The following is a 25,908-nucleotide window of genomic DNA, read 5'->3' on the forward strand; positions in this document are numbered from 1 at the left end:
CTTCAGGGAAATGCATTCATCGTGGGAACCACTTAACAGCGATAAACGAGGGACGGCAGCTATATCTACAGCAGTGGTTCGCAAACATTTTTCACCAAGTACCACCTCAGAAAAAACTTGGCTGTCCAAGTACCACTATAATGACCAACATTATGGTGGCATTAGGATGACAGAGGATGCAAAACAATAACAGTGTAATACTTTTTCATAACATGGTCACTACTGCCTAGTCTCTCTTGTTATATCCTTATTTTGCTGATATATTTTTACTGTCATTGTTGCTTTTTATTTTTATTGTGATTGTAATATTTTTCTATTTTGTTTCTATTTGTACCCTCATTATTTACTTTTTAAATTTGATCTCAATTCTGTAAGCTGCTGCTAGATTTTTCATTTTCCTGAGGGAACTCTCCTGAAGGAATCAATAAAGTACTATCTATCTATCTATTTATTAAAATACAGCAGCATAGTTGGCCTATTTAACAATCATAACATTACACATAATTTGACCCGTAACACTATGTTAAAATATAGAAAGATACAATTCTTTGGCGTACCACTAGTGGTTAGCATACCACAGTTGGAGAGGAACTGCCTTAAATGCTTTATGGCAGTTGGGCCCCGATTGTCCCATATGCTTAAGTTGAATAAGCTGCACAAATGCACAGATTGTGGCCATGAAGCATTCTCCCCCTGACATAAGTCTATCACTGCGTGCCTTTATTCAAGCTGCATACTCTGGGTGGAGCAACCCTGAAATTTGGGCGTTATGTGTCAAATTTGGCCTTCTGTGTATTCTGTCATCAACCTAAGTACTTTCGTTTTTATGCGACTCTAAACCTTGAATAGGTCCATGCTCCGAAACCTTATATCACACTTGAGGTTTGGAGACAGTGTACACCACATGAAATAAAACGATAAAAGAGAAAACCACACAAACATATTCTGGAGACACCTGCAAAACATCCATTGAGATACTGTAAGTACAAAAGTACCATAATGCCACTTTGAATAAACTATCAAAATTTTAAATGCCCATCATTTACCTGCTGTGTCTCTGTGTGAGTGGAAAAGAAGGAAGGCGCGGCTACGGCATAAAAGGCAAGGCAACCGATTGCGCAATTATATGCTGCATTTCCTGGGATGTTTAATGCATAGTCTACAAATGTTTCGGCAGAACTGGGAGGTCATCTTTGAACTATACGGCTATTTGATAGAAAATACATATTCAGGGTATTGTATCGTCAATAAGGGGCTGTAAATCAGCAAAAAGAATAATGGAAAAATGTAATCAATAGATTTTTTTTTTTTTGACAGATAATGTCAAACTGTCAGCTGTCATTCTCTGACTTGTACACACACACACACACACACACACACACACACACACACACACACACACACACACATACACACACACACACACACACACACACACACACACACACACACACACACACACACAAGACACAGCTGTCTCATTTGATTGTGACTTGTTTATTTGTGTCTGTTGATTGCACATCACAAAGTGTGTAGTGAGTGTATCATACGATGAATTACACTTATTCCGCACAATTACTTGTTCTCCAGGTGAGTGTCTGCGTGGACAAGAAGGTTTTAATCCTATTTAACGTCCACAACACCGATGACTGTCATGACCTGGAGTTTTTGGCGGATTACGGGTCCATTGTCTCTTATCGCTGGTACAGCATAAACATACCAAGTATCACAAATCATCCTGAAATAAAATAATAATTTCAGTTATTACAAAACTCATCTAATTTATATTTGAAATGATATTTCCCGCCCTATTATTAGGTTTGGTGATGGGTATATACTCATTGGCTTCTCCAATGGATACTTCCTTGTCATTTCCACGCATGACACAGAGACCGGAGAGGAGATCTGCGAGGTTCGCAACCATAAAGACAGCCTAAACAGTGTAGCCATCTCATCAGCATTAAACAAGGCAGCTACTTGTGGGGATAACTGGTATGCACAAACTGCTCAAAGGAGGTAACACTTCTTCTTTGTAGTTGAAACTAGCGAAACTGTTCACTGTTGCAGCATAAAGATCCATGACCTCTGGGACCTCAAGTACATCAGCAATGTCATCCAGCTAGAGGATGAGACGAAAGGTGAGATATTGGACTATACTTTGCAAATCTACCAACCACCTGCCTGCCGTCTACTCTGCTCTTTCAGGTCTGGACCAGCTGAGCTGGACAGATGACGGCCAGCTCCTAGCAGTTTCCACACAGAAAGGGACTCTCCATGTCTTCCTCACAAAGCTTCCTATCTTGGGGGACAGTTATGGAACCAGACTGGCCTACCTTACATCTTTGCTGGAGGTCACAGTGGCAAACTATGGGGTGAGGGGACCTACATTATTTGAACCATATTATTAATATGACCTTTATACACTCTAAACAAATACAGAAGCAAGAAAACGATCTATTGCTTCTATGCATGTTTTAACAATGGCTAAGAAATGTTTACTTATAACATACTTTTTGTGGCCCTAAATAAGATTGTGTTTGGGCCTCCATTTCAGTCTTTAATATTACCCATGTAACACACTAGGGACTGACTGCAGCATAGTGAGTATTGTAATACAGTCAATCAATCAATCAATCAATCAATCAATCAAACCGTATTTATAAAGCTATTTTCATACATAAAAGAAGTGCAGCACAAAGTGCTTTCAGACTTAAAAGCAATACCCTGTTGACCCACAAACCCCATCATTACACACACACACACACACACACACACACACACACACACACACACACACACACACACACACACACACACACACACACACACACACACACACACACACACACAGTCAAATACCAAACACATGCATATAACAAATGAATGCATGGCTGAGTACAGAGTAGCCAGGTGAGTAAACACTATCACTAGTGCCATCTGCACCAGGAGGTCATCAGACCACAGTAACCAGAATGCTGAGTCATCCCTCTACCTCAAAATGTGTTTCTTGTATTGGTGACTATATGGGTGTTATTTGATGTCTAGAGGACAATCAAATTTAAAAAGTCGTGAACAGGTCTTTGTATGAGCCAGCTATGAAAATATTCCATTCATAATTAATATTTATATATTATCTGCATCCCGTTCCAAAGTTTCTTCTTTTCCCATTTTGAGCTTTTTGAGGTTTTTTTTGCCCGGATGTGGGTTAAGATCAGGGGATGATGTTGTAATTTCTGAAGCACTTTGAGGCACTTGTGATTAAGAAGTGCTATACAAATAAAGTTGAATTGATTCATTTAATAATTCCTACCATGCAGAAATTAATTTACTGTGGTCAGGCCTGTAACAAATTAACAGCGATAAACAAGAGATCATTTTTTTACTTTTGGTGACAGGAAGTAGATTTTGCTGAGGGGGCCTAAGTGTTTGATTAAAGACACAACCAACAAAAAATAGATGGATATTAAGAAATAATGTATAATTAATATTTGACAAGTTATGTAAATATTTATATTTACTGTAAATAATCACAAATGAACAATAAACAAAAAAACACACTGAAAACTACAATTCCATTCAATCTAATATGCTCAAAAGTTATGTGTTTGTATTCCAGATAATGTCCAAAGTTTATGTAAATAGAAAAAAAATAGTTTCATAGGTCAAATGGTAGAGAAAAGTTAGTTTCTACTGCAGTGAAGCCAGTTTAAAAGTGCTAGACCACTTTGAAATTAATTGAAAAAGTAAACAAAACACAATAAAAGGTCAAAGACTACGTAAAAACAAATGTTCTTTAGACAGTATATTTGAGGGGAAAAGGTTGGCTACAGTATAAATTTAAATAGTATGATCGTTTTAGAAATACGGCTGAACTCAAACTAAAACAAATACCAAGGACATGTTGAGTTATCACTGAATAGAAGTTTAGCAAACAAAGTATAATTATATCCAAGAGGCAAATCCATCAAAGTAGAACAAGCAAACACCTGCAGAGCACAATTAATCAGGCATACAACATTTTAGCATTATTATCACTGTAATGGCAATACTTGATAAATTTGTTTGTTCCGAATATTTTGGCATACGTGCATATATTTATGTCTGTTATGAAATAGACACAAATATTTCTATATATGTCAACATTTAAAAATAGAATATCGAGTGAAGAATGATTTGTGAAACTATAAATCAGGAAGTCACTGCAGCTAAAACAAGACTTGTGTATATACATTGTATGCCAATAGTATGTTAAAAAGAAAATATGTTGTCTTCTGACAGAATCATCAGGGAAAAAAGCATTAGACGACTGCACGCTGGACTCATAATGCACCTCAGTAATTAAATGTGTTTTTTAGGCAACTCCTGTGGTCATACAAGTGGAAATAGAACCAACGTTTATTGCTGTGGGACCTTTCCATGTGGCTGTTGGAATGAACAACAAAGCCTGGTTCTATGCCCCTCTTAAACAAGAATCAGGTATGAGTCTGTCTGATAATTTTTTTCAGTCACATTAATGGATGTTCATTAAACAGGACTGCATTTGTTCAGTTTTTACCAAACTAAAGGAGATTGAGTACTTCGGGACAGTTGCCAGCATGTGCCTTAATGCAAAATACGCTGCAGCGCTGTTTGATGGCAAAGTACAACTGCACATGGTAAGTTTTCTGCGTGCGTGTGTGAATTTGTCCAAGCATGTTACCTTGTGTGTGTTCTAGATCGATGGCAGCGAGCAGGAGGAGAGGAAGCAGATGAAGTTGTTTCCAGACGATGACAGAAAAGGGCGTATTCTTTGCCACGCCCTCACCGCAGACTTCCTCTTCTATGGCACTGATGTAAGGCTCACATGTGCAAATGTGTTCTTTAATCATTATGTTAATTCATTACTTAAGTAAAACACCTCCCTCCGTTATGTCTCAGTTAGGTAACGTGGTGTGTGTCTTGGTGGAGGATTGGGAGACTGTGAGTACTTACAGCCAAGCGGTGTCTGTGAAGAAAGTTTTCCCTGATGTAAATGGTACGCGCTTGGTTTTCATTGATGACAAGAAGGGCGGTTTCCTACTCACCCTCTCAAGCGTGAGTACACATAGTGTGTCTTCTTATCATAATGCTGAAATCACAGCCAATTTAAATCATTTCTTCTTACATATACAGTCTATTCACAGTTTGTTTTTTCCTGTCCAGACAGCAGATTCCTGCCTTGAGCTTCCAAATTTCTCCCCTACCATCACTGGGGTGCTATGGGACAACTGGCATGCGGACAGAGGAGTTTTTGCAGCCTACGATGACGACAAAGCCTACACTTATGCCGTGCATAAAGCAACCATCCATGGTAGGCGACTGCATCCCTTTTGCTTTCATTGAGTCCAAGAATTTGTATTGTCTACTAGGGTAGTATAGTGGCTCATTGAGCTGGCTTTCATACTTCATTTCCAGGCAACTGCCCTATTTAGAAATCCATTTAGATATCAACCAATCCAGGCTCTAGACATCTATCCATTTTCTACCACTTGTTCCTCTCACGGTTGCAGGTGGGCTGCAATAATTTACAGAAGGATCTGAGGTTACTTGATTGATCACTTTGGGGGAATTTCAAGCCATTATAAAGGATCGAGAAACTGTTTCTATTGGGCATTGAACTTGTTTTTAAGTTGTTTTTACTGTAACATTTTTTAAAAATGTTTTTACCTATTACATGTTTTAGGTTAACATGTGTAAGAAATCTATATTTTTTAATTGTTCTGTGTAACTGTTGCGGTTTTTGTTGTTTATATATATATATATTTCTGTAACTTTGTCTTTCTGTTGTCTTGGCCAGGTCACTCTTGGAAAATAGATTTTAATCTCAATTAGTTTTTACCTGGTTAAATAAAGGACATTGATTGAGTGAAGCCTATCCCAGCTGCACCTGGGTGGCAGGCTACACAATTTACAAGTCGCCACCTCAACTACAATATTTTTTACAACAAGTCAACTTAAATTATTAAGATTTGTTTTTATGTTTCTTTCAATCTTTCCTTCCTATTGGGTGCTCAGGCCCGCGAGTGATACTAGTGGGTAGCACGCCCCTTGTCTCTTCCCCGAAGCCTTTGCTGTTGTACAACGGGGTGTTGACGTGCCAGACGACCAGCGGCAAGATTAAAGAAGTGGCACTGAGCACACACTCGTTCCTGGAGCGCCCAACCAGTGCATCGTCTGGGCCGCAGCCAGAACTCAGCAAGCAGCTCATGCAGACCCTGCAGCTCAAGAGGTCAGTCATTAAAAAACACTAATGCTGTGTATGTCCATACCGTTTAATCTGGAGAATGTCTGTACTTTTAGGACCTGATCTACTGTACTAAAGGTTTGCGTGTTTTGTGCAAACTTGCTTGCAAAACCAAAACTGATCTACTAAGCTTGTGTGCAGAGGATTGCGTCTCTTAAATAAGCAAACGAAGGGAGTGTGTCTGTCTTCATGAATATGTAGATGTTATGGTGATTAACAGAATGCCCACAATAATGGCGGTAGATGCAAATATAATATTTGGCTCACACAATGTGATTTTTTAGACTAAAACTGTTCTGCGGCAGCTGTTATGCTTCTATATTTAGGACTTTTAAAATCTGTGTGAAAACTGGCAGTTTCACACGCATGGCTATGAAAAAGGCGATTGTGCTGCAAAAACAGACAATTGATTGTGTGTTTCAACATATTTGGACTGTTATAAAAAAAAAAAATAGACATATCGTCTATTCAGAAATATAATTTTCTAATGTTCTCGCTACTCGATGACTTGAGGGGTTGATTGAAACAAATTGATGTGTTTTAGTTTTGTCGTTGCCGTTTTTCTTAATGATGTTCGTTTGCTTTCATATTAAACATATGTTAATAATTCATCAACATATATCTCCTATATTGGAAACGTTTGGCAAAATCCAATTTCTTGCATCTGGATCATTCCAGCACAGGCTCATTGTTAGTGCCAAAGTCTCCCAGAGTGAACTGTACCTCCAGCGTGCTGAAAAAGTGGGTTCTGTTGTAAATCGCACTGCAGGAGTGCTTCTAAAATGACCACAAAAAGGGGTTCAAGTTCAAGTTGTCCGGCGCACAGGTCGGAGCATGATAACATGAATGTGGAGAGAAACATGTGTCTCAATGGTGATGTAAAAGGCAGTTTTTATCCCCTGTACTTTTTACCATCCGAAAATAATGAAACACAATAAAATGGAGACAAGTCAAACTTTAGTGCCAGGCTGAAAAACTCAGGTCAGACTGAAACTTGTCCCTTTCGACCGCCCACAAGCTCATAGATTGGTTTTCCTTCTAGCCTTCTTGACACTGATTGACAGCCTGACCAATCAGTGGTCCGATACGAGATAAGAGCGAGTCGCAATAATTCACAGGAGAGAAATATTAGTGATAGAATTTATTTAGTTTTCTGTGTTGATTTTAAACTGGTGAGTGAGATCATTACCGTTTTCAAACACTGCTTTTGTAATATTTCGCCTATAGTTTACAGCGTATTCTGTTGAACTAGGAAGAGAGCGGGTTACAGGCCATCGGGAGGTGTTTTTCAATTTAAATTTTGCCGACCTGAAACGTCATACACCGTTGAGAAGCAAAAATTGTTTGTAGAATGTGAATTAATAGATCACAGGGTGCTTTTTATACAATTTTACAGAAAATCTTGGCGGATATACCTATAATGCCAGTAATTGTCATTGTCTTAAACTACACGATAATGATTAGAAAAGCTGAAAAAGTTAGTTCCATCCCCACCCAGGATGGACATTAATTTAAGTAGTGGAGAGGCCACAATTGTTTCCTTTGTTGTTGATTTTGTTATTTTGCACACAAAAAAATTTAACTATCATGTATTCTTGATCATTTAAAACATGCATCTGATCCTTCAAACATGCTCCCTTAAAGCCACGCCTCCTGTACTCAAGCTAATTATTGTCGCCTCCACTTGAGAAGTCTAAATTATACCGCGCCAACATACTCGAGGTCAGCGATTTTCAAACTGTGGTACGCATGCTCTATTTAATAATAGGCCAAAGAATCACTTGAAGTAAAGTGTTTTATTTTTCTATATTTAAACACAGTATTACTTTTCAAACTGTATGTAATCTTACAGTGGCCAAAAATATTAAATAAAACCTCTGCCTTGTTTTTCATGAATACTTAGGCTTACTACGGTCATTAGGGTGGTACATGGAAAGCCAAGTTTTTTTTAAATGGTACATGGTGAGAAAAGTTTAAAAACCACTCCTCTTAGTCACAAATCTTACAGGTATATGCACTCACCAGAAAGTATACTCCACTCCCACAATGCCACACACCCGCAATGTCCGCTCACGTGACCCACCACGCACGCCATAATCCAGGGGTCGGGAACCTTTTTGGCTGAGAGAGCCATGAAAGCCAAATATTATAAAATGTATTTCCGAGAGAGCCATATAATATTTTTTAACACTGAATACAAATAAATGTGTGCATTTTTAAGTGAGACCAACATTTTAAGATTATAATAAGTATCTTCTTCTTTTTGATAACATTGTTATTCTGAAGCTAATGAATAAAATAGTTCTTTCCATTAATGCGACTTCTTGAGCAGGAACGGTAGAAAACGGATGGATGGATTAAAATGCATGAGAATGTTTTATATTTTGAACGTTATTTTTAACATTGTGATTACCAGCGGAATTATTCATTACTTATCGCTGTGTTTTTCAACCACTGTGCCGCGGGCGTGAGATACAGTCTGGTGTGTCGTGGGAGAGATTATGCAATTTCACCTAATTGGGTTGATAATATTTTTTGCAAACCTGTAGCTATAATTAAAAAATGTGCTGTTATTGAGTGTCTGTGATGTCTAGAGCTCGGCAGAGTAAGCGTGTAATACTCTTCCATATCAGTAGGTGGCAGCAGGTAGCTAATTGCTTTTGTAGACGTCAGGAACATGGTATGTCGTGATCACAATATGCGGGAGGCAGCATATAGGTAAAAAGGTATCCAACAAAATAAACAAAAGACGAGTGCCGCTAAGAAAAGGCATTGATGCAAAACAAAACTAAAACTGAACTGGCTGCAAAGTAAGCAAAAAATGAATGCTGGACAACAGCAAAGACTTACAGTGTGCGGAGCAGACGGCGTCCACAAAGTACATCCGTACATGGCATGACAATCAACAATGTCCACACAAAGAAGGAGTGCGTCTGCACAACTTAAATAGTCTTGGTTGTAAAAACAAAGCAGGTGCGATGAATAGCATTCAAGGAGGGCATGAAATTGCTACAGGAAAATACCAACAAAAAAGGAAAAGCCACCAAAATAGCGCAAGTCACACAGGAAAACACCGAAAAAAATCAAAAAAAGTCACGGCTTGACAGTACACCTACATAAAGACAAGAGCTATTGCGAGAACAATTTTTTTTTGTCAATATCGGCTACTGAGTTTAATTTTTTTAATGTTTTCTGCTGGTGGTGCGCCTCAGAATTTTTTCAATGAAAAAAACGTGTTTTGGTTCAAAAAAGGTTGAAAAACACTGACTTATCGTGTTAAGCAATGCCAGCTAAGATTTATCTGAGAGCCAGATGCAGTCATCAAAAGAGCCACATCTGGCTCTAGAGCAATAGGTTCCCTACCCCTGCCATAATCTAAGGAGAAAAAGGAAGCACAATATGTATTTTTCCACCAGGTGTCAGTGTGAGTGTTGCCTCTGTTTCCTACAAAGACAACACTGGTGCGAGGTGTCATTTGTCAAGGTTAGGAAGCTGATGGGACAGTTGTGTATTTTTTTGTGTGTGTCGGCGTTCAGGTTCCATGAAGCTTGGGATCTGTGTGTGAAGGCGGGCAGTGACGCAGACAAAGCCGAGGTTGGCAAAGCCTGTCTGGTCCACATGGAGGTGGAGCTAGCCATCCACTTCTACCGCATGATTGGCAATGTGGGCATGGTGCTGTCACTGCAGGCTACACAGGTACAGCTAGTTATTGTGAAATAAAGCTGCATTGTATCATTTAGATGAAACACTCATCTAAATTGTTGTTCATAGGGCATCGAGGATAATAACTTACTTGCAGGTCATTTGGCCATGTTTCTGGAGGACTATTGTCTTGCTGAGGATCTCTATCTGGCCTCTAGTTGCCCGATAGCTGCCCTGGAGGTCAAATACACACACTCATTTTTTTAGTCTTTGCATTCTAAACCAACCAGTTGATCGAGGTTACTGTTTTCATTTATTATAGATGAGGAGAGACCTGCTGCATTGGGACAGTGCTTTGAAGTTAGCCAAGGGGTTAGCAGAAGACCAGATTCCTTTTCTCTCCAAAGAATATGCTGTTCATCTGGAGTTTATGTAAGCATGCACACATCATCCGCTAAACATCTGAGATGTTAGACTGATGCACTTTTTTTTTTGTCTCTTGCTGCAGTGGAGACTACATGAATGCTCTTTCTCACTACGAGAAAGGCATGACCCAGAATAATAAAGTAAGTGCAACGCATTTGATCTTCATGATGACAAAACTAGCAGATATGGCCAAAAGACATTTGGTAGGCTATCCAAATGTGTCCTTTTTTGGCACGCGGTGTACTACAACAACAACAACTTAAAACAACTTCAAATTCTCAAAAGGGAAAATTACCAGCATGTTTTGCTATGTCCACCAGAGTCTTTTTGTAGGATGCAGTAACACTTCTAATGAAGGGAAACTTAAACCTCAATTATGAATCAGCGTCGAGCCGGCTGGCGCCTACCCCTCCATAGCTTTGAGCGATGCTTCCAAAAAATTTGCATCAACGTCATTGAAGACAGCACAGTTGTGATTGGTCGACTATTCTTCGTAGATCATTCACAGGTTTTTCCCTTTTGCTAAAGAGCCAAAATGTCCACTATAACAAAGCAAAACTGTTGTGTACTGAGGAGGTAAGGAGGCAACAATCAAGGCAGAACTGCGGTTTACAAGGTTTATACAAACCTTTGATGAGTATGTGGCATATGTATGCTACTCTAAGTGAATAGGTGTAGACTATGTGTAGAAATAATTGTCTAAGTGTTACCAGGGGTAGTTTTCTTTGAGTGTTGGATGTATCCTCCGTCGAATTAAGGGGGCAAGGATTAAAGGTAGTCTGTAAACAGGCAAGGGGTCGAGGGTAGGAGCAAGGCAGCGTAGTCCATGTCCGAGCAGGGGTCGAGGATCGAGGAAGGCAGTCAGGAGTCCAAATGGATGTCAAGAGGCAAAACATGATCACGGATGACTAGGAAGACACTGCGGAAGACACAAGGGACATGAACAAGGCAGACACGGAGAGAGAGAGCAGAGAAGGTGAGCAAAGCACAAGGGAGGGAATGCCAGACGTGATGCTTACGGGAAGATGAGGGACATTCTGGCAAAGGTTCCTAGGGTCCGCTGGTCTTTGTGCCGCTCCCTATCATCAGGTCCAGATGCGTTGATCTGTGATTGTCTGCAAGCTTGTCGCTGCGTGGGCGTGCTGCCCTCAGCGCAAGCAGGGGCGTGTCTGAGCGCGCTGCCAGCGGAGGTACCGGCAGCACCGGGGAAACGCAGGTTCGATCCTGAGCCATGACAAAAACACAATAAAAGTGCATTTTTTTCCAAAATGCTTGATTCTAACAACTAACTCGTCAACCGGAGTGAGAGTAGTTTCTCACTTTAAGAAAAACACCGCCCCTGGCTTTTTACCCGACAATTGTAAGTCACACGTTCAAACGAGACAAAAAGCTTTATAACTGAATTGTTCTCGGTGGGACATTTCCAAAAAACTAAGGATTGGACTTTTTCCCTTTTAAATGTTTAAAGTTTTTTTTTTAAATCATCATCCTCTGGAGTAGACATTTATTGTTGGTTCATATCTTTGGTCAGAGTTACAACTTTGAGAAAAAATTGCCCAGTTTTGCAAAATACAGGTGCCACTTTGGACGCTGGCCTTACAATGTCAATGCAAAGATCTGCCAATGTGTTTACACTGGTCCAAGTATTTCTATACAGCAGGTGCGCCGTAGTGTCTTTAGGAATTTTCTGCACAATATTTTTTTCTTTCTCTTTTTGAACTTAACTTGGGGGCCTGTCTCGTGTCTTTTCCGGGCCGTTGGAGGCGACGGCGTAGTGACTGCGCAGGAGCATAATATAGGCATGCCTGAATAAATGTGTTATCGCTGCTCATTTTTTCCATCAATATAAAATAGATGGTGATTATAGAAACTGAATTATTTTATCACGGCTAAAATGTGATGTTTCAACAAGGGAGTCCACAAGCCGCTTTTAGCCAGTCTAACAATGCTTGGTCCAGACTTGGTTCAGACTATGAAGTCTGAATGAAGGGAGTACTATCTATTTTTGTGACTGTTTTCTGTGCTGTTATCTTCTCCTGGGGGTGCAGTTCCAGGAGCATGATGAGGTGTGCCAGGCTGGTGTGGCCAGGATGTCCATTCGGATGGGAGACATAAGGAGGGGAGTGGCCCAGGCTGGTCAGCACCCAAGTAGAGTTCTGAAGAAAGAATGTGCAGCTATACTGGAAAGCATGAAGGTATGAGTTACTGCTATATCTCAACACCGGTAATATGTTGCTTGGATTGCTGTGTTTTGATTCATAGCAATTTTCTGAAGCTGCTCAGCTCTATGAAAAAGGACAGTGTTACGACAAGGCGGCATCGGTTTATATTCGCTGCAAAAACTGGTGAGACAAACTGAAAAAACAACAACACTGAAACTTGAACATTTAACTGTCCCTCTCTTTAGGGCAAAGGTGGGAGAGTTGCTCCCTAATGTCACATCTTCAAAGATCCACCTGCAGTACGCTAAAGCCAAGGAGGCAGATGGCAAGTAGGTTCTTAGTTTAAGGGTGTCCACTGAAGGCCATGATAGAAAAGCAATAAAAAAACCTCATAATGGTTTGTCTGTGCATCAGGTATAAGGAAGCAGCACAAGCTTATGGGAGTGCTAAAGACTGGGACAATGTAACACGGGTGCTGCTGGATCACCTGAAGAACCCAGAAGGTGCTGTTCGCATTGTTAGAGAGACGCAGAGTGTTGAAGGAGCAAAGATGGTTGCCAGGTAGGACTAAGTAGTGGGAGTTTTTCTACTCCAATACAGTATAGAGATCCAATCGAAAAGCTCTATCAAATATTATAATCTTTACCTTAACTGACAGAAAGAGTGGTATGAGTTTAACAATATATTTATTATTGTGTATATAGCTTGCAGGGGCGTACAATTGTACTGCATGATACAGAGACGTTTCCAATATTTTAGCTAACCTATTTTGCTAAATATTAGAAACCCAGTACAGTGGTACCTCGGTTTTCATATTTCCTGTCAGTTATCGTATGACCAAACATTGCGCGTTACAAACTGCGGATCATTTCACAGAACTGAGTGCTTAAGAATCCCACGCTTTTAAGACTCAGTCCCAATGCTCGTTTTTATGGAGTACGACTGCAAAAAACCCCATCATGGGATCCAAAGACGTTGCAACAGCCAACACTTAATTAAAGTAGCTAATAACACTATTATATTCAAAAAATAAATCATAGCTAAGCATTATTGTGTATTTCACACTATTTTCTGCATATAAAATTATTATTTGTAATGAAACATGATTTTGTGTTTTTATTTTTGAGTGTCAAAAATATATTAATTAGATTTACATTATTTATTTAGGAAAATATAGCTTAAAATGTTGTACATTGGACATTTTGGAACGGATTGTTGATGAAAACGGGGTAGCACTGTTTTAGCATTGACGTCTTAAACTCCTTAATCCTGACAGTGATCCAAATAACCCCCAAAATCTAATCACTTGTTCCTTATCCAATTTTGGACATTTTCTGAAAGTTTGATAATATTCATACTTTTATGAGCTTTGTTGCTGAAATAAAGTGAAAAAAAGAGTCCGTTAAAATGCGATAAAATATTAAGACCTAGATCAAATGAGTCAGTCGTCCGCTCTCTTTGTCTCTGTGAGTGGAGGCAGGCCTCGGGCCGCTTGTATGCTCACACAGAGATGTTGAACCTCCTAACGTAACCGGAAGGTAAAATAGTAGAAATGATCTGGATCATCAATAAAATGTAATTACTTGTTCCTAAAAGTTTGATGTAAATCCGCTCATAACTTTGAGGTAATGAATACAACAAGTTATTCTTATTTTTGAGATGGTTATTGTAATCTCATCATATTGTAAAAGTGTGGTCAAACTAACACACAAAAAACTTTTTGAAACTTACTGTGTGTCAGGGGTTCTTAACCATATATTGATTGATTTGATGTGATCCCAACGTTTTTTTTCTGCAAAAACTGAGAATGGTGATTTCTTTATATTATGCTCATTTTTTGAAATCCTGTTTTTGTGGGTTTTATTGGCTGGAAGCCCAAATTAATTACAAATAAACAACTAAATACTTGAAATCGTTTAAGTTGTGGGCCGTGAATCTATAATCTATGAAAGTGTAACGTTTTGAATGGAATTATGGAACTAAATACACTTTTCCATGATATTAAATTTGTTTGGAAAAGGTCTGTATATGACAGCCTAACTCGTATCTTATTTTTATAAAACTGTGCTATTTAATGTAACTGAAATGTTAAAATTATTTTGAAGATTCAGGAAATTGAAAAAAAAACTTGTGTTGAACATCATGTCTCCAAATGTATTTTCACCCAAAATACTTTGAACACAATGATTTTCAATCTTTCCCCTCAGCTCTTTTTTTTACGCAAAGGCCCTTCTGATTTGTTTGCAGGTTCTTCCTGTCTCTGAGTGATTATGGCTCTGCCATCCACTTCCTGGTTCTCTCTCAGTGCAACGATGAAGCCTTCCAACTAGCACAGCAGCACAGGCAGATGGAAGTCTATGCTGACATCATCGGTCTGTGAACGTCAGCACTTTAAATCCAAACACTGTGACCGAGTCGGACTGTTGCTGAGCAATGGAACATGACTGCTGCGGTGTGTGTTTTGTCAGGTTCTGATGCAACGCTACAAGACTATCAGAGCATCGCACTCTACTTTGAGGCGGAAAAAAACCACCTGCAGGCTGGCAAATTCTTTCAGAAGTGTGGCCAGTACAGCAGAGTAAGATCATGTGACCATCCTTTAATTATTAGTAAAGCAAGCAGGTTAATGTGCATACTGCAAATCCTGCAACAAGGTTTAAAACACGAAGGAAGGAACACGTATAATAATTAGAATTGAGCTGGAACCATTTTCCTTGAGTCTTCATTTTACTTCCAACTTTGCTGTAAATAATTTGTAGAATGTATGCCAATGCCCCAGTACTGGGGCTGGCGGAAAAAACTATTCAAATCTTATTCATCTTATCCATCTCCGTCCTTACTTGCTGCGCGTATACATCACACAGCAGCCAAAAGCAAAGCTTTCGTAACCAGTAACTTGCTTCAAACATGTTTTATTAGAGCTGTCTTCGACTAAAGATTTTTATAGTTGAAACTGGTTCATTAGTTCAGGGTTTCTTAACCTTTTTGACCTCAGGTTCAACTTTTCCACTACCACTATAGAGTGGCACGGGACCCAATTAAATATAAACACTGAATTAATAATCTTACTCTTCATTTTATTAGTTTTCAATAAATATATCTAACATGCCTACAGTTTGCAACATTGTCAAAGATATACAGTAGAAAAATTATGAAAATTAAATGTTCATAAAATAAATACACTAATTTAATATCAGGAATAATAAATCCATCCATCCATCCATTTTCTACCGCTTATTCCCTTTTGGGGTCGCGGGGGGTGCTATATGTTTCGAAAGTAAACTGTCAATAAAATTAAAGTGCAAATCAAAATACAGCTTCACCATTTTAGTCAGATCTTTTGTGCGTAAGAAATTTCTCTATGCCTTTAGCCCCAGACTTCTTCTATTTCTTTGATATTGTCATTACTACTCCCAAGTGGTGAAAAAGTGTATTACAGAGTACTGCTGCGGCCCATACAAACCATAGCTGAGAAACAGATATTTTTTGACGGCCCAACAATAGCCCCTGGCCCTATAGTTTAGAAACACTTCATCAGATCAATCATAGACAATCAGTCAAATCTATGGCATTTTTTGGAGAAACAAACAGAATGTATGTAGACTGGTCACTAAGTGTCAGTAACGTCAAATGGATGTGCTCTAGCACTTAGTTTTATATGTGAATATTTCAAAGTTAATTAAAGGTGCTTAGGAGAGTCTTTCATTAAAGGGAAATCTCATTTGCAACTTTTTCCACCTCCCAAAAAAAAGTCAAAACTAGAGTTTGTGAGGTCGTTGGTTTTGATGCAGGACCAAGAGGACATTAATCTTGACTAAATAGAGGAAGTAAGTCGTAAGAAAGTTTCTGTTTGGAACCTGCGGAAGAACCATTACCTTTTTCAGAAGAGAGCTATACCTCTGGGATGTGGCGTCCAATTTCCAGCGAGTTTTTTGGCATCAACGGTATGATTCGGCCGGCCAGAGGCACGCGATGGCATGCCGAGCTTCGTGTCTGACAAGCCTCAATCCTATCCACTATGTAGAAACATAATCCCAGCACTTTTTTAAAATTGTTCTTGTGTATAGACAAATATTTTTTTATGTAATGGGAGATGTAAGAGGCCAAAACACGCCAGCTGATTTTAGAGACGTGACGTCACACCAGGAATGAGCAAACTCTCAGAGAAAGGCTGATATGACAGCTGAAACTCAGATGTATTTCTTTTTCACTAAAAACTATTTGTCTGTACACAAGAAAAAAAATTATAATTTAAAAACACATTATGAATGCAAACAATTTATCTTTCCGACACATCGTAGGTATGCGGGTGCCTTAGCAGGTATTATGGTAAATGGTAAATGGGTTGTACTTGTATAGCGCTTTTTTACCTTTTTTAAAGGAACTCAAAGCGCTTTGACACTATTTCCACATTCACCCATTCACACACACATTCATATTCACACACTGATGGCGTGAGCTGCCTTGCAAGGCGCTAACTAGGAACCATCAGAAACAAGGGTGAAGTGTCTTGCTCAAGGACACAATGGAAATGACTAGGATGGTAGAAGGTGGGGATTGAACCAGAAACCCTTAGGTTGCTGGCACAGCCACTCTGCTAGATGCGCCACGCCGTCCCCATTATTAGCTCGCTTCCCTCCCACAGAAGTGGGAAAGGAAGGTTTAATATCGGACGACGCCGTGGATTGGTTGGTGGAGCGCTTGGTAGAGCAGAAAGCAACCTGAGGGTTCCTCGTTTGATCCCGGCTTCCACCATAGTCACAACCGTTGTGTCCTTGAGCAGGACACTTCACCCTTGCTCCTGATGGGTCGTGGTTAGGGCCTTGCAAGAATCGGAATAGAACTCAATCGTGAGTCGTTGTAAGATTCACATTTCGGTACACTTATAATATTTGAGACACTGTTTGGATATTGCCGACTCTGAAAAATGACAATCCGGAATTATCTCTTCATTACATGTTAATTGTGTACATCCACACTAGTTTAAACCATTTGGTTTCTGCCTCAGGCCCTGAAGCACTTCCTAAAGTGCCCCAATGCAGAGGACAGCCTGGCTTTGGACATGGCCATTGAGACGGTGGGCCTAGCTAAAGACACCTCCCTGACCAATCTCCTGATAGAATACCTGATGGGGGAGAGTGATGGCATCCCAAAGGTGATTAAAACTATTCACCTTTCCTTTTTACATTTTATTGTGACAGGTTTTGCACATACCCTTTTTGCAAAAATCCCTCCAAGATTCCGCAGGCTTTTTTTCAGACTATTGCGTCCTAGAATGTTTAAATTTGTGGCAGCTTTTTCAGTTGTGCAATGGTGTGAGAATTTTTTTTCATTAACATTAAATCAACTTGTGATTTTATGAATTTTTTATCAATGTCTAAGTCTTCCTTGTAACTTTTACCTCATAAAGCACAGGATTGCAACAAAAATTGGTAAAATAAATACTGTAATGATATTTTTCATTTTATATTGCACAGAGTTAAAAGTAGACACTAGATGGAAGTAAAATATTATTATCAAGTTTCTGTACATATTTTATTAATTATAATTAATAAGACGAGGGAGCTGTTTGCTCTCTCAACCACAGGTTGCAGACTTTCTCCATTTTTTTTGTTATGTTTAAAAGTGTTGTTTGATTTCTTTTAACCAACATTCTACTTATTATCCTCTTTAACAGCAAGTACAACTCGTACTAACCTCTGTCGAGCAAGAGAGAAAAAAAATTCAAATAAAAAACTCACACATTAACAGCAAACACAAATAATGGTGAGGGGTCAGGTCTGGCGGAATCCCACTTAGTCCTTGTCCATTTTACATATAAACAAGATTACACACAAAAACCATACCTTTTTGAGAATTCTCTACTGCAAAAGGCTCCCCAGTGAATTTCAACACATTTGTTAAAACTTTTTCAGACTGATACAAAATAAAAGGGTCCCAGATTTGGTGAAAAAGATGTTGATATTTTATCATGTATGTATTTTTCTCAAAAGTAAGGGTTGTAGATATTTTGGACAATGCTGCTGATTGTTGTTCTTTTAATGTTTTTCTATTCTTTGTTGGCCAATATTATGTACCTGTACTTAAGCCCACAAAAATGTTGATTCTTTTTAAATGTTATATTTTATGGGTACAAATCTAACATAAATAACTGTGAGACCAATGGCAGTTGAATCTGTAAAAATATATTTGTTGCATTGGTGTACTTCTTGCAAACATTTTTGTATTTCTTCACCAAGCCGAATGCAATGGAACAATGTATCATTTTTTTCCTCAAACTTTATACAAGTTTTAGGTATATATTGATCATATTTGTGGAGCTTTACTGGAGTAATGTACGTTCTCATTAGCCAGTTATATTTTAATAACTTCAATTGGGTATTAATAGATTTTGACTTTACTTTAGTTCAGTGTTTTTCAACCACTGTGCCACAGCACACTAGTGTGCCGTGTGAGCAGTGTGGTGTAGGTTGCGGCCAGTAGGTTGCGGCCGGTAGCTAGGTGCTTTGTAGATGTCGGATACAGCGGGAGGCAGTGTGCAGGTAAAAAGGTATATAATGCTTAAACAAAAAAATAAACAATAGGTAAGTGCCCCTAAGAAAAGGCATTGAAGCTTAGGGAAGGCTATGCAGAACAAAACTAAAACTGAACTGGCTACAAAGTAAACAAAAACAGAATGCTGGACGACAGCAAAGACTTACTGTGTAGCAAAGATGGAGTACACAATGTACATCCGAACATGACATGACAATCGACAATGGCTTCTTTCAACCAGGACAATATTCTTCTTTGTTTCCCCACAAAGAAGGATAAAAACAAAATAGATGCGGGAAATATTGCTACAGGAAAATACAGAAAAAAAAAAGAGAAAAAGCCACCAAAATAGGAGAGCAAGACAAGAACTAAAACAGTACACACAGGAAAACAGAAAAAAAATCCAAATAAGTCAGGACGTGATGTGACAGCTGGTGACAGTACACCTACTTTGAGACAAGAGCTATAGAAATACATGCTTGATTCTGGTTTAAAGTCATATCCAACAATTGCGACAACGACTTTTTACTATCAACTGAGTTTCGTTTTTAATGATTTCTGCTGGTGGTGTGCCTCTGCCTTTTTTCAACGCAAAAAATGGGCCTTGGCTCAAAAAAGGTTGAAAAACACTGCTTTAGTCCATGCCTTCTCCCACTCGTCTATTTTCCTACTCTTATTTTTTACTTTACTCTTCCAGCCTTTCCAGATATATTTATATACTTCCATCCACCAGACATTTATGTAATTGGGAAATTTAGCCCTTTGCTGAAAAATTCTGACTAAGTTCTCAAAGGTAGACATAGAAGGCATGCATTTGTTTGGTTTTGTTGTATTCTAATGACTAATTATATTAGCTGAAGATATTTGAAACATATGAAGATAAAATCTATTTCGGAGTATATTACATTTTTATAGTATTTCTTCAAACAACGCATATTGGCTTTTGTCTGTCTTAGAGATTACCAATTGTCGACAGACCGTTTGTTGTCCAATATTTAAATCCCCTATCTGCTCTTCCTGGGGTTAATCAGTCATTTCTCCACATTTGACTGAAAACAGAAATATGTTTTTTTTTTTGAAAATATGATTTTAATGGTGATCTGACTTCGCAAGATTCTTGACTTTTAATACAGGATGCAAAGTACCTGTTCCGTCTCTACATGGCACTGCAGCAGTATAGAGAAGCTGGCCGCACAGCCATCATCATTGCCAGAGAAGAGCAGAATGCTGGTATAATCCCTTTCCCAAAACTGACTCCAACAGGGTTAAAATTGTGACACAAATAGCGATTGTCTGCTATATCTTATCCAGGCAACTACCGTAGCTCCCACAACGTGCTTTTCAGCATGTACACACAGCTTCAGGCCCACAACATAAAGATTCCTGCAGAAATGGCCACAAACCTGATGATCCTGCACTCATACCTGCTTGGAAAGGTTAGTACACATAGAGCAAATACCTTCTGGATGCATGAATTTATGCAAATGTATGGAAATGTCGGCCATAAAAAAATTTAAAAAATATTTGCCGTTATTGTAAACTTTTTTTTTTTTTGCCTGATAACTTCAACTTTAAACTCAAATTTAACAATAGTAAACCAATTTGATTTTGGATGAAAAAAAAACAATTGAAAGTGGACTTCCCCATAAGAGATTTTAAAAAGTATAATACAAGTAAAAGGTTAGAAATAAATCCTTGGTAAAAGAAGGCATAAATACGGTACATGAGGGCAAGCTTTATAAATTTGTAATATGTAAGTAATATTTTTTTAAATTATGAATTGCAATTCTCTCAAAAGTTATGTTCGAATGTTGACAATTGCGGTTGCTGAGCCAAAATGTCCGTACAGTCGTCTCTCACCACATCACGCTTTAAATATTGCAGCTTCACTATATTGACTAATCACCAGATTTTTGGGGAATTTTTTTAAAACATTTGAAAGCATATTGTACATTTTTTGTCCTGAATTAAGCATTTTCAAACATAAAAAGTACTTACCGGTAGCAAAACATTTGGAAAACATTCAAAAATATTAATACTCGGTGTATCCGCTGGGTCTTAAATAGTCTTAATCTAACAATTTGAATTTAAGGCCTTAAAATGTCTAAAATGGTCCAAAAATCAAATAAAAGGTATTAAATACAATTTTGAAAGATATTAAAAACTATTAATTAACGTTACTTTTATTTAAAACATGCATAAACTTCAGTCTTGCTTTTAAATGTTTCGATTTACTACCTGTGCTGCCTGGTTAAAATTTGATGTGTACTACCATCTAGTTGCTGTGTGCGCGCAGAAATACTTGCATTAGATATGTAAGTACAAGTTCAATGATTTATGTCTCCAGAACTAAGTTTAATGCATGCTTGAAGCCTGTGGATGGAAACGTATATAGTGTTCAGAACCCGGATGTGGAGCCATTGAGGAGGGAAGCCTTTGGAATGATAATGTAAAAGTCAAAAATCCAGGATAAGTCTGTGTCAAAAGATGCTGAAACGCCACAAACATTCGGAACAGGATACACAATTCTGACACCCACAAAAACACTGCAAAAGTTTACCATTAAGCTTTAGCAGAGATGCTAACAGTCCCTTTTACAGACAATATATTATTGTGCTTTTCTCTACCATTGCTAACGTTCTGGTTGTTACATGAAAACACTTGATATGAAGCACACTGCCTCTTTGGCAATAAAACAGTTTTATGGCAAATCTGACAAATGGCTTTTATGATGTTTGCTAATATTTTTTATTAGTTTACAATAGAGAGGCTTCTGATGTATTTACTTAGTTCAACAATTTTGTTTTCCAATATGAAAGAGCAGTGAATTAATTAGTATACTTACAATTAATTCTGGCCCTCTGATTTTCTTTTATGTCTTTTGTACTTTTTTGTCCGTATGAATGTGAAATGGTCTTAAATTATTACATTCATTATGGTTTTATAAAGCCCTATTTTTGACTTGTTTAAACCTGCAGAGACCCTGAACACTACAGTTGTATTGGTCACTTGATGAGACTAAACCAATCAGAGTGCACTGTTTAGTATCAAGGCAGTATTATTGCATTTGTGCCCTTTTTATTGCTGTTAATTAGTTCTGGACATGACCGTGATAAATTAATTACCGCAAATTAGGAATTATTCATGAAAAATCTAGTTTTTCATAGCAACCGCATAAAAACTGTTTACAACCTTGTGAATATGTCTTAATATGTCGCTTGAGACATGGAATAACACTCTTTAAAATCCTATATAGTAATGCTGGTTGAGGCTGGGCCAATCAGTGGTCATGATACTGAACAGTGTGCTCTGATTGGTTTGGTGTCCTTTTCAATGTGGTGAAGTAGTAATATTTGAAGCACTAAGTGGCTAGGGATGACTTTATAATGGAGTAAAAGAGTGTAAAAGTAACTAAAGGGTGTTATTTCATGTCTAGAAGGCTCCTGTAATGTTGAAAAAGATATTCAGAGGGTCTTGAACTATTATTTTGTTCTCTAGCTACCTAAATATATTATGTATGATTAATTATTTCTACTTTACGTGAATGTATTTATCTCGGTCATGTCCGGAATCAATTAAGAGCGGGCTGGGTGCAAAATGTCATATCATTGCAGATTATTGAAATCCAACTCATAACACAACACAGAATAAAGTCCATGATCACTCCTTTGAAAAAATTGTCCAATATTTCTGAGGAGCCAAGGGATTGCTCTACAAAAACTAATACATCACCTGCTCTAAATGGACTGCAGAATGTGATTGAGCTTGAAACTGTCAGTTGAGAACAGAGCGCCTGCTTTCCCAACTGACTCTCTGAGATGGCAATGCCCCCTGGTGGTAAAAGGGACACACAATTCCCAACGTAAATACAATAGAGCAGTGGTTCCCAACCTTTTTTTAGTGATGTACCCTTTGTGAACATTTTTTTAATTCAAGTAACCCCTAATCGGAGCAAAGCATTTTTGGTTGAAAAAAAAAAAGAAATAAAGAAGTAAAATACAACACTATGTCATCAGTTTCTGATTTATTATATTGTATAACAGTGCAAAACATTGCTCATTTGTAGTGGTCTTTCTTGAACTATTTGGAAAAAAAGATATAAAAATAACGAAAAACTTGTTGAAAAATAAACATGTGATTCAATTATAAATAAAGATTTCTACACATAGAAGTAATCATCAACTTAAAGTGCCCTTTTTGGGGATTGTAATAGAGATCCATCTGGATACATTAACTTAATTCTAAACATTTCTTCACACAAAAATAAATCTTTAACATCAATATTTATTGAACATGTCCACAAAAAAAATCTAGCTGTCAACACTGAATATTGCATTGTTGTATTTCTTTTCACAGTTTATGAACTTACAATCATATTTTCTTGAAGTATTATTCAATAAATATATTCATAAATTATATTTGAATTGTCGCTATTTTTAGAATATTTAAAAAAAAAATCTCACGTACCCCTTGGCATACCTTCAAGTACCCCCAGGGGTACGCGTACCCCCATTTGAGAACCACTGCAATAGAGGACTTAATGTGACAACGCATTACAGTGTGTCACAGTTACAACAAATACTTAAAACACTGATCAAGTATTTTAGACCACAATAATTACAATACAAATCCTGTAGGCACTGGTATGGGACTCATCATTATATATATATATATATATATATATATATATATATATATATATAATGTGTGTATATATACATATATATATATGTGTATATATATGATTGCATTACATCCGGAGATGCTTTCTTCTTCATTCACCTTAGGTGAATGGAGCCTTGGCCAGGAGAACTTGATATCTTCAGACGGTGTCCAGCGGTCATTGGGTGTTTCGACCCTGAACCGTAACACCCTACCGCTGGTGGGCCGGCAGTGGTGGCCAAGTCACTGCCTATCTCCTCCTCCTGGCTTCCAGCTCATCTCATCTCTCCTGCTCCATAACCAGCAAGAGGCTCTCTCCGCTGCCTCCCCCATCCTGCGAGCTGCTGTCTTTCTCTCCTTCCCCGTTATTCCCAAAGCTGTGAGCATTCTCCATCCCGACTGGGCAGGGAATCCTCTGGAGCCGACCTCGACCGGGAACAGCCATGCCTGCCATCCTTTTCCCCTGCAGTCATTTAAAAGGTCCTGGTATTTAGCACTTTTCCTTTCAAAGGCTTGGTCGCAACCTTCTTCCCATGGGACTGAGTTCAATAAGAATTATCTTCTTTGCCTCTTCAGACCACAGCACCACATCCGGTCTCAGGGTTGTTTGTACAACCTGGGGGAACTGCAGCCTTCCTCCCAGGTCTACTTTCATACCCCAAGACCGTGCCATTTGCAGTAGGCTCTTCCTTGCTGTTGCTGTGGTTGGTGGCTTTTCTCCCTCCCTCACAAACTGGATGGATTTTGTTTTCCCTTGGGGTTGCTGTTTCTTGCATCTCTGCTGCTCCAAGGTGTTAGCCAGTGTCATGAGCACCTTGTCATGACGCCATCTGTATCTCCCTTGGGTGAGTGCTGTTTTACACCCTGACAGAATGTGTGACATGGTACCCTTCTGCCCGCAAAGCTTGCATAGTGGATCCCCTCTCATGCCCCATCTGTGCAAGTTTGTTGGAGTCGGGAGTGTGTCATACACTGATCTCAGCAAGAAAGAGATGCGGAATGGTTCCAGCTTCCACAGATCTGCCCATGTGATCTTTCTCTTAGGGAGGTCCCATTTGGTCCAAGCTCCCTGGGACGCTAGTTCCACTGCTCTTGATATTCGACCTTCCTCTTCCAGGTTTCGTACTTCCTCCTGGACCATAGCTCTTCTTTCCCTGGGTTCTGCCTTACTCCATTGTTGGACATGGGAAGTCCCAAGACCCTGTCTCCCTGTGCACGGCATCCCTATGATGTCACGTAGCCTCAATATGCTCTCAACTTGTGCAACAGTTGTGTCAGCTGCCCACTTGCGTCCTGATCTTGTAGTGACGCCTGCGTGTCTGACTTGTTCGTCCTGGGTGTCTCTGTATGTCATTAAGACTCTGCACTTTGCTACCTTGAATTCCTCCACCACGGATGACAAGGGAAGCTGGAGCTGTCCTGATCTTATGTAGAGGCCTACTGATGTGAAGCTTGGAGGGATTCCCAGCCATTTTTTGAGGTTCTTGTTGATCTTTCTTTCCACTCCTTCTACGCGTGTCATAGGGATGTCATACACTGTCAACAGCCACATGAGTCTTGGTAACAGTCCATGTTGGTATAGCCATATTTTAAATTTACCAGGGAGTCCTGATTTTCCAATCTTCCTCAGCCACTCCTCTGTCTGCTTCTCTGTACTGGTGATGTTGTTCCTGTCAGTAAGTGAGCTGTCAAACCACTTTCCGAGGCACTTTATAGGGTTCTCCTCAATCGATGGAATCACTTCTCCTTGCACTTGCAGCTTGAACCTGTTCGTCAATTTACCTTTCCGGATCACCATGCTCCTTGATTTTTTGGGCTTAAACTTCATTCTGGACCATGTTGCCATGTGGTCCAGAACTGTTAGCACCCGTCTCGCCTCCACATGGGTTGTGGTCGTCACGGTGAGATCGTCCAAGTAACCTCTTATTGGGGGTTGTTGAATGCCTGATTCCATTGCTGGTCCTCTGGCTTCTTTCCCAGCAGCTGTTATGAGGAGGTTCATTCCCATGATAAAGAGAATGGGGGAGATTGTGCATCCAGTTACGATTCCCTTTTCCAGGTTTTGCCACTGAGTTGTGAAATTGGCTGTCTTGAAACGTATCTGGATGCCCCCAAAGTAGCTGGTTATCATTCCCTTGATGTGCAGAGGGATGTGGTAATGGTCTAGTGCAGTGTGAATGAGGGCGTGAGGGATTGATCCGTAGGCGTTAGCCAGATCGA

General features: G+C 39.0%; 1 protein-coding gene across 1 annotated transcript in view; it reads left to right on the forward strand.

Moving 5' to 3' along the window:
- The window catches only part of wdr19 (WD repeat domain 19), a 48,436-nt gene that overhangs the window by 7,466 nt on the left and 15,062 nt on the right, over positions 1–25,908 (forward strand). The window contains exons 8-30 of the mRNA XM_061880518.1: positions 1,591–1,703; positions 1,819–1,992; positions 2,068–2,138; positions 2,206–2,372; positions 4,356–4,476; positions 4,549–4,655; positions 4,716–4,832; positions 4,918–5,073; positions 5,182–5,329; positions 6,034–6,247; positions 9,799–9,958; positions 10,034–10,144; positions 10,227–10,336; positions 10,413–10,470; positions 12,379–12,525; positions 12,593–12,675; positions 12,738–12,821; positions 12,907–13,053; positions 14,740–14,864; positions 14,961–15,070; positions 17,501–17,647; positions 20,160–20,256; positions 20,338–20,462. Of these exons, the coding sequence (XP_061736502.1) occupies positions 1,591–1,703; positions 1,819–1,992; positions 2,068–2,138; positions 2,206–2,372; positions 4,356–4,476; positions 4,549–4,655; positions 4,716–4,832; positions 4,918–5,073; positions 5,182–5,329; positions 6,034–6,247; positions 9,799–9,958; positions 10,034–10,144; positions 10,227–10,336; positions 10,413–10,470; positions 12,379–12,525; positions 12,593–12,675; positions 12,738–12,821; positions 12,907–13,053; positions 14,740–14,864; positions 14,961–15,070; positions 17,501–17,647; positions 20,160–20,256; positions 20,338–20,462 (2,892 nt within the window). The remainder of the gene's footprint in view (positions 1–1,590; positions 1,704–1,818; positions 1,993–2,067; positions 2,139–2,205; positions 2,373–4,355; positions 4,477–4,548; positions 4,656–4,715; positions 4,833–4,917; positions 5,074–5,181; positions 5,330–6,033; positions 6,248–9,798; positions 9,959–10,033; positions 10,145–10,226; positions 10,337–10,412; positions 10,471–12,378; positions 12,526–12,592; positions 12,676–12,737; positions 12,822–12,906; positions 13,054–14,739; positions 14,865–14,960; positions 15,071–17,500; positions 17,648–20,159; positions 20,257–20,337; positions 20,463–25,908) is intronic.

This window comes from Nerophis ophidion, linkage group LG20, assembly GCF_033978795.1.
Source record: "Nerophis ophidion isolate RoL-2023_Sa linkage group LG20, RoL_Noph_v1.0, whole genome shotgun sequence".
Classification (NCBI taxonomy): Eukaryota; Metazoa; Chordata; class Actinopteri; order Syngnathiformes; family Syngnathidae; genus Nerophis; species Nerophis ophidion.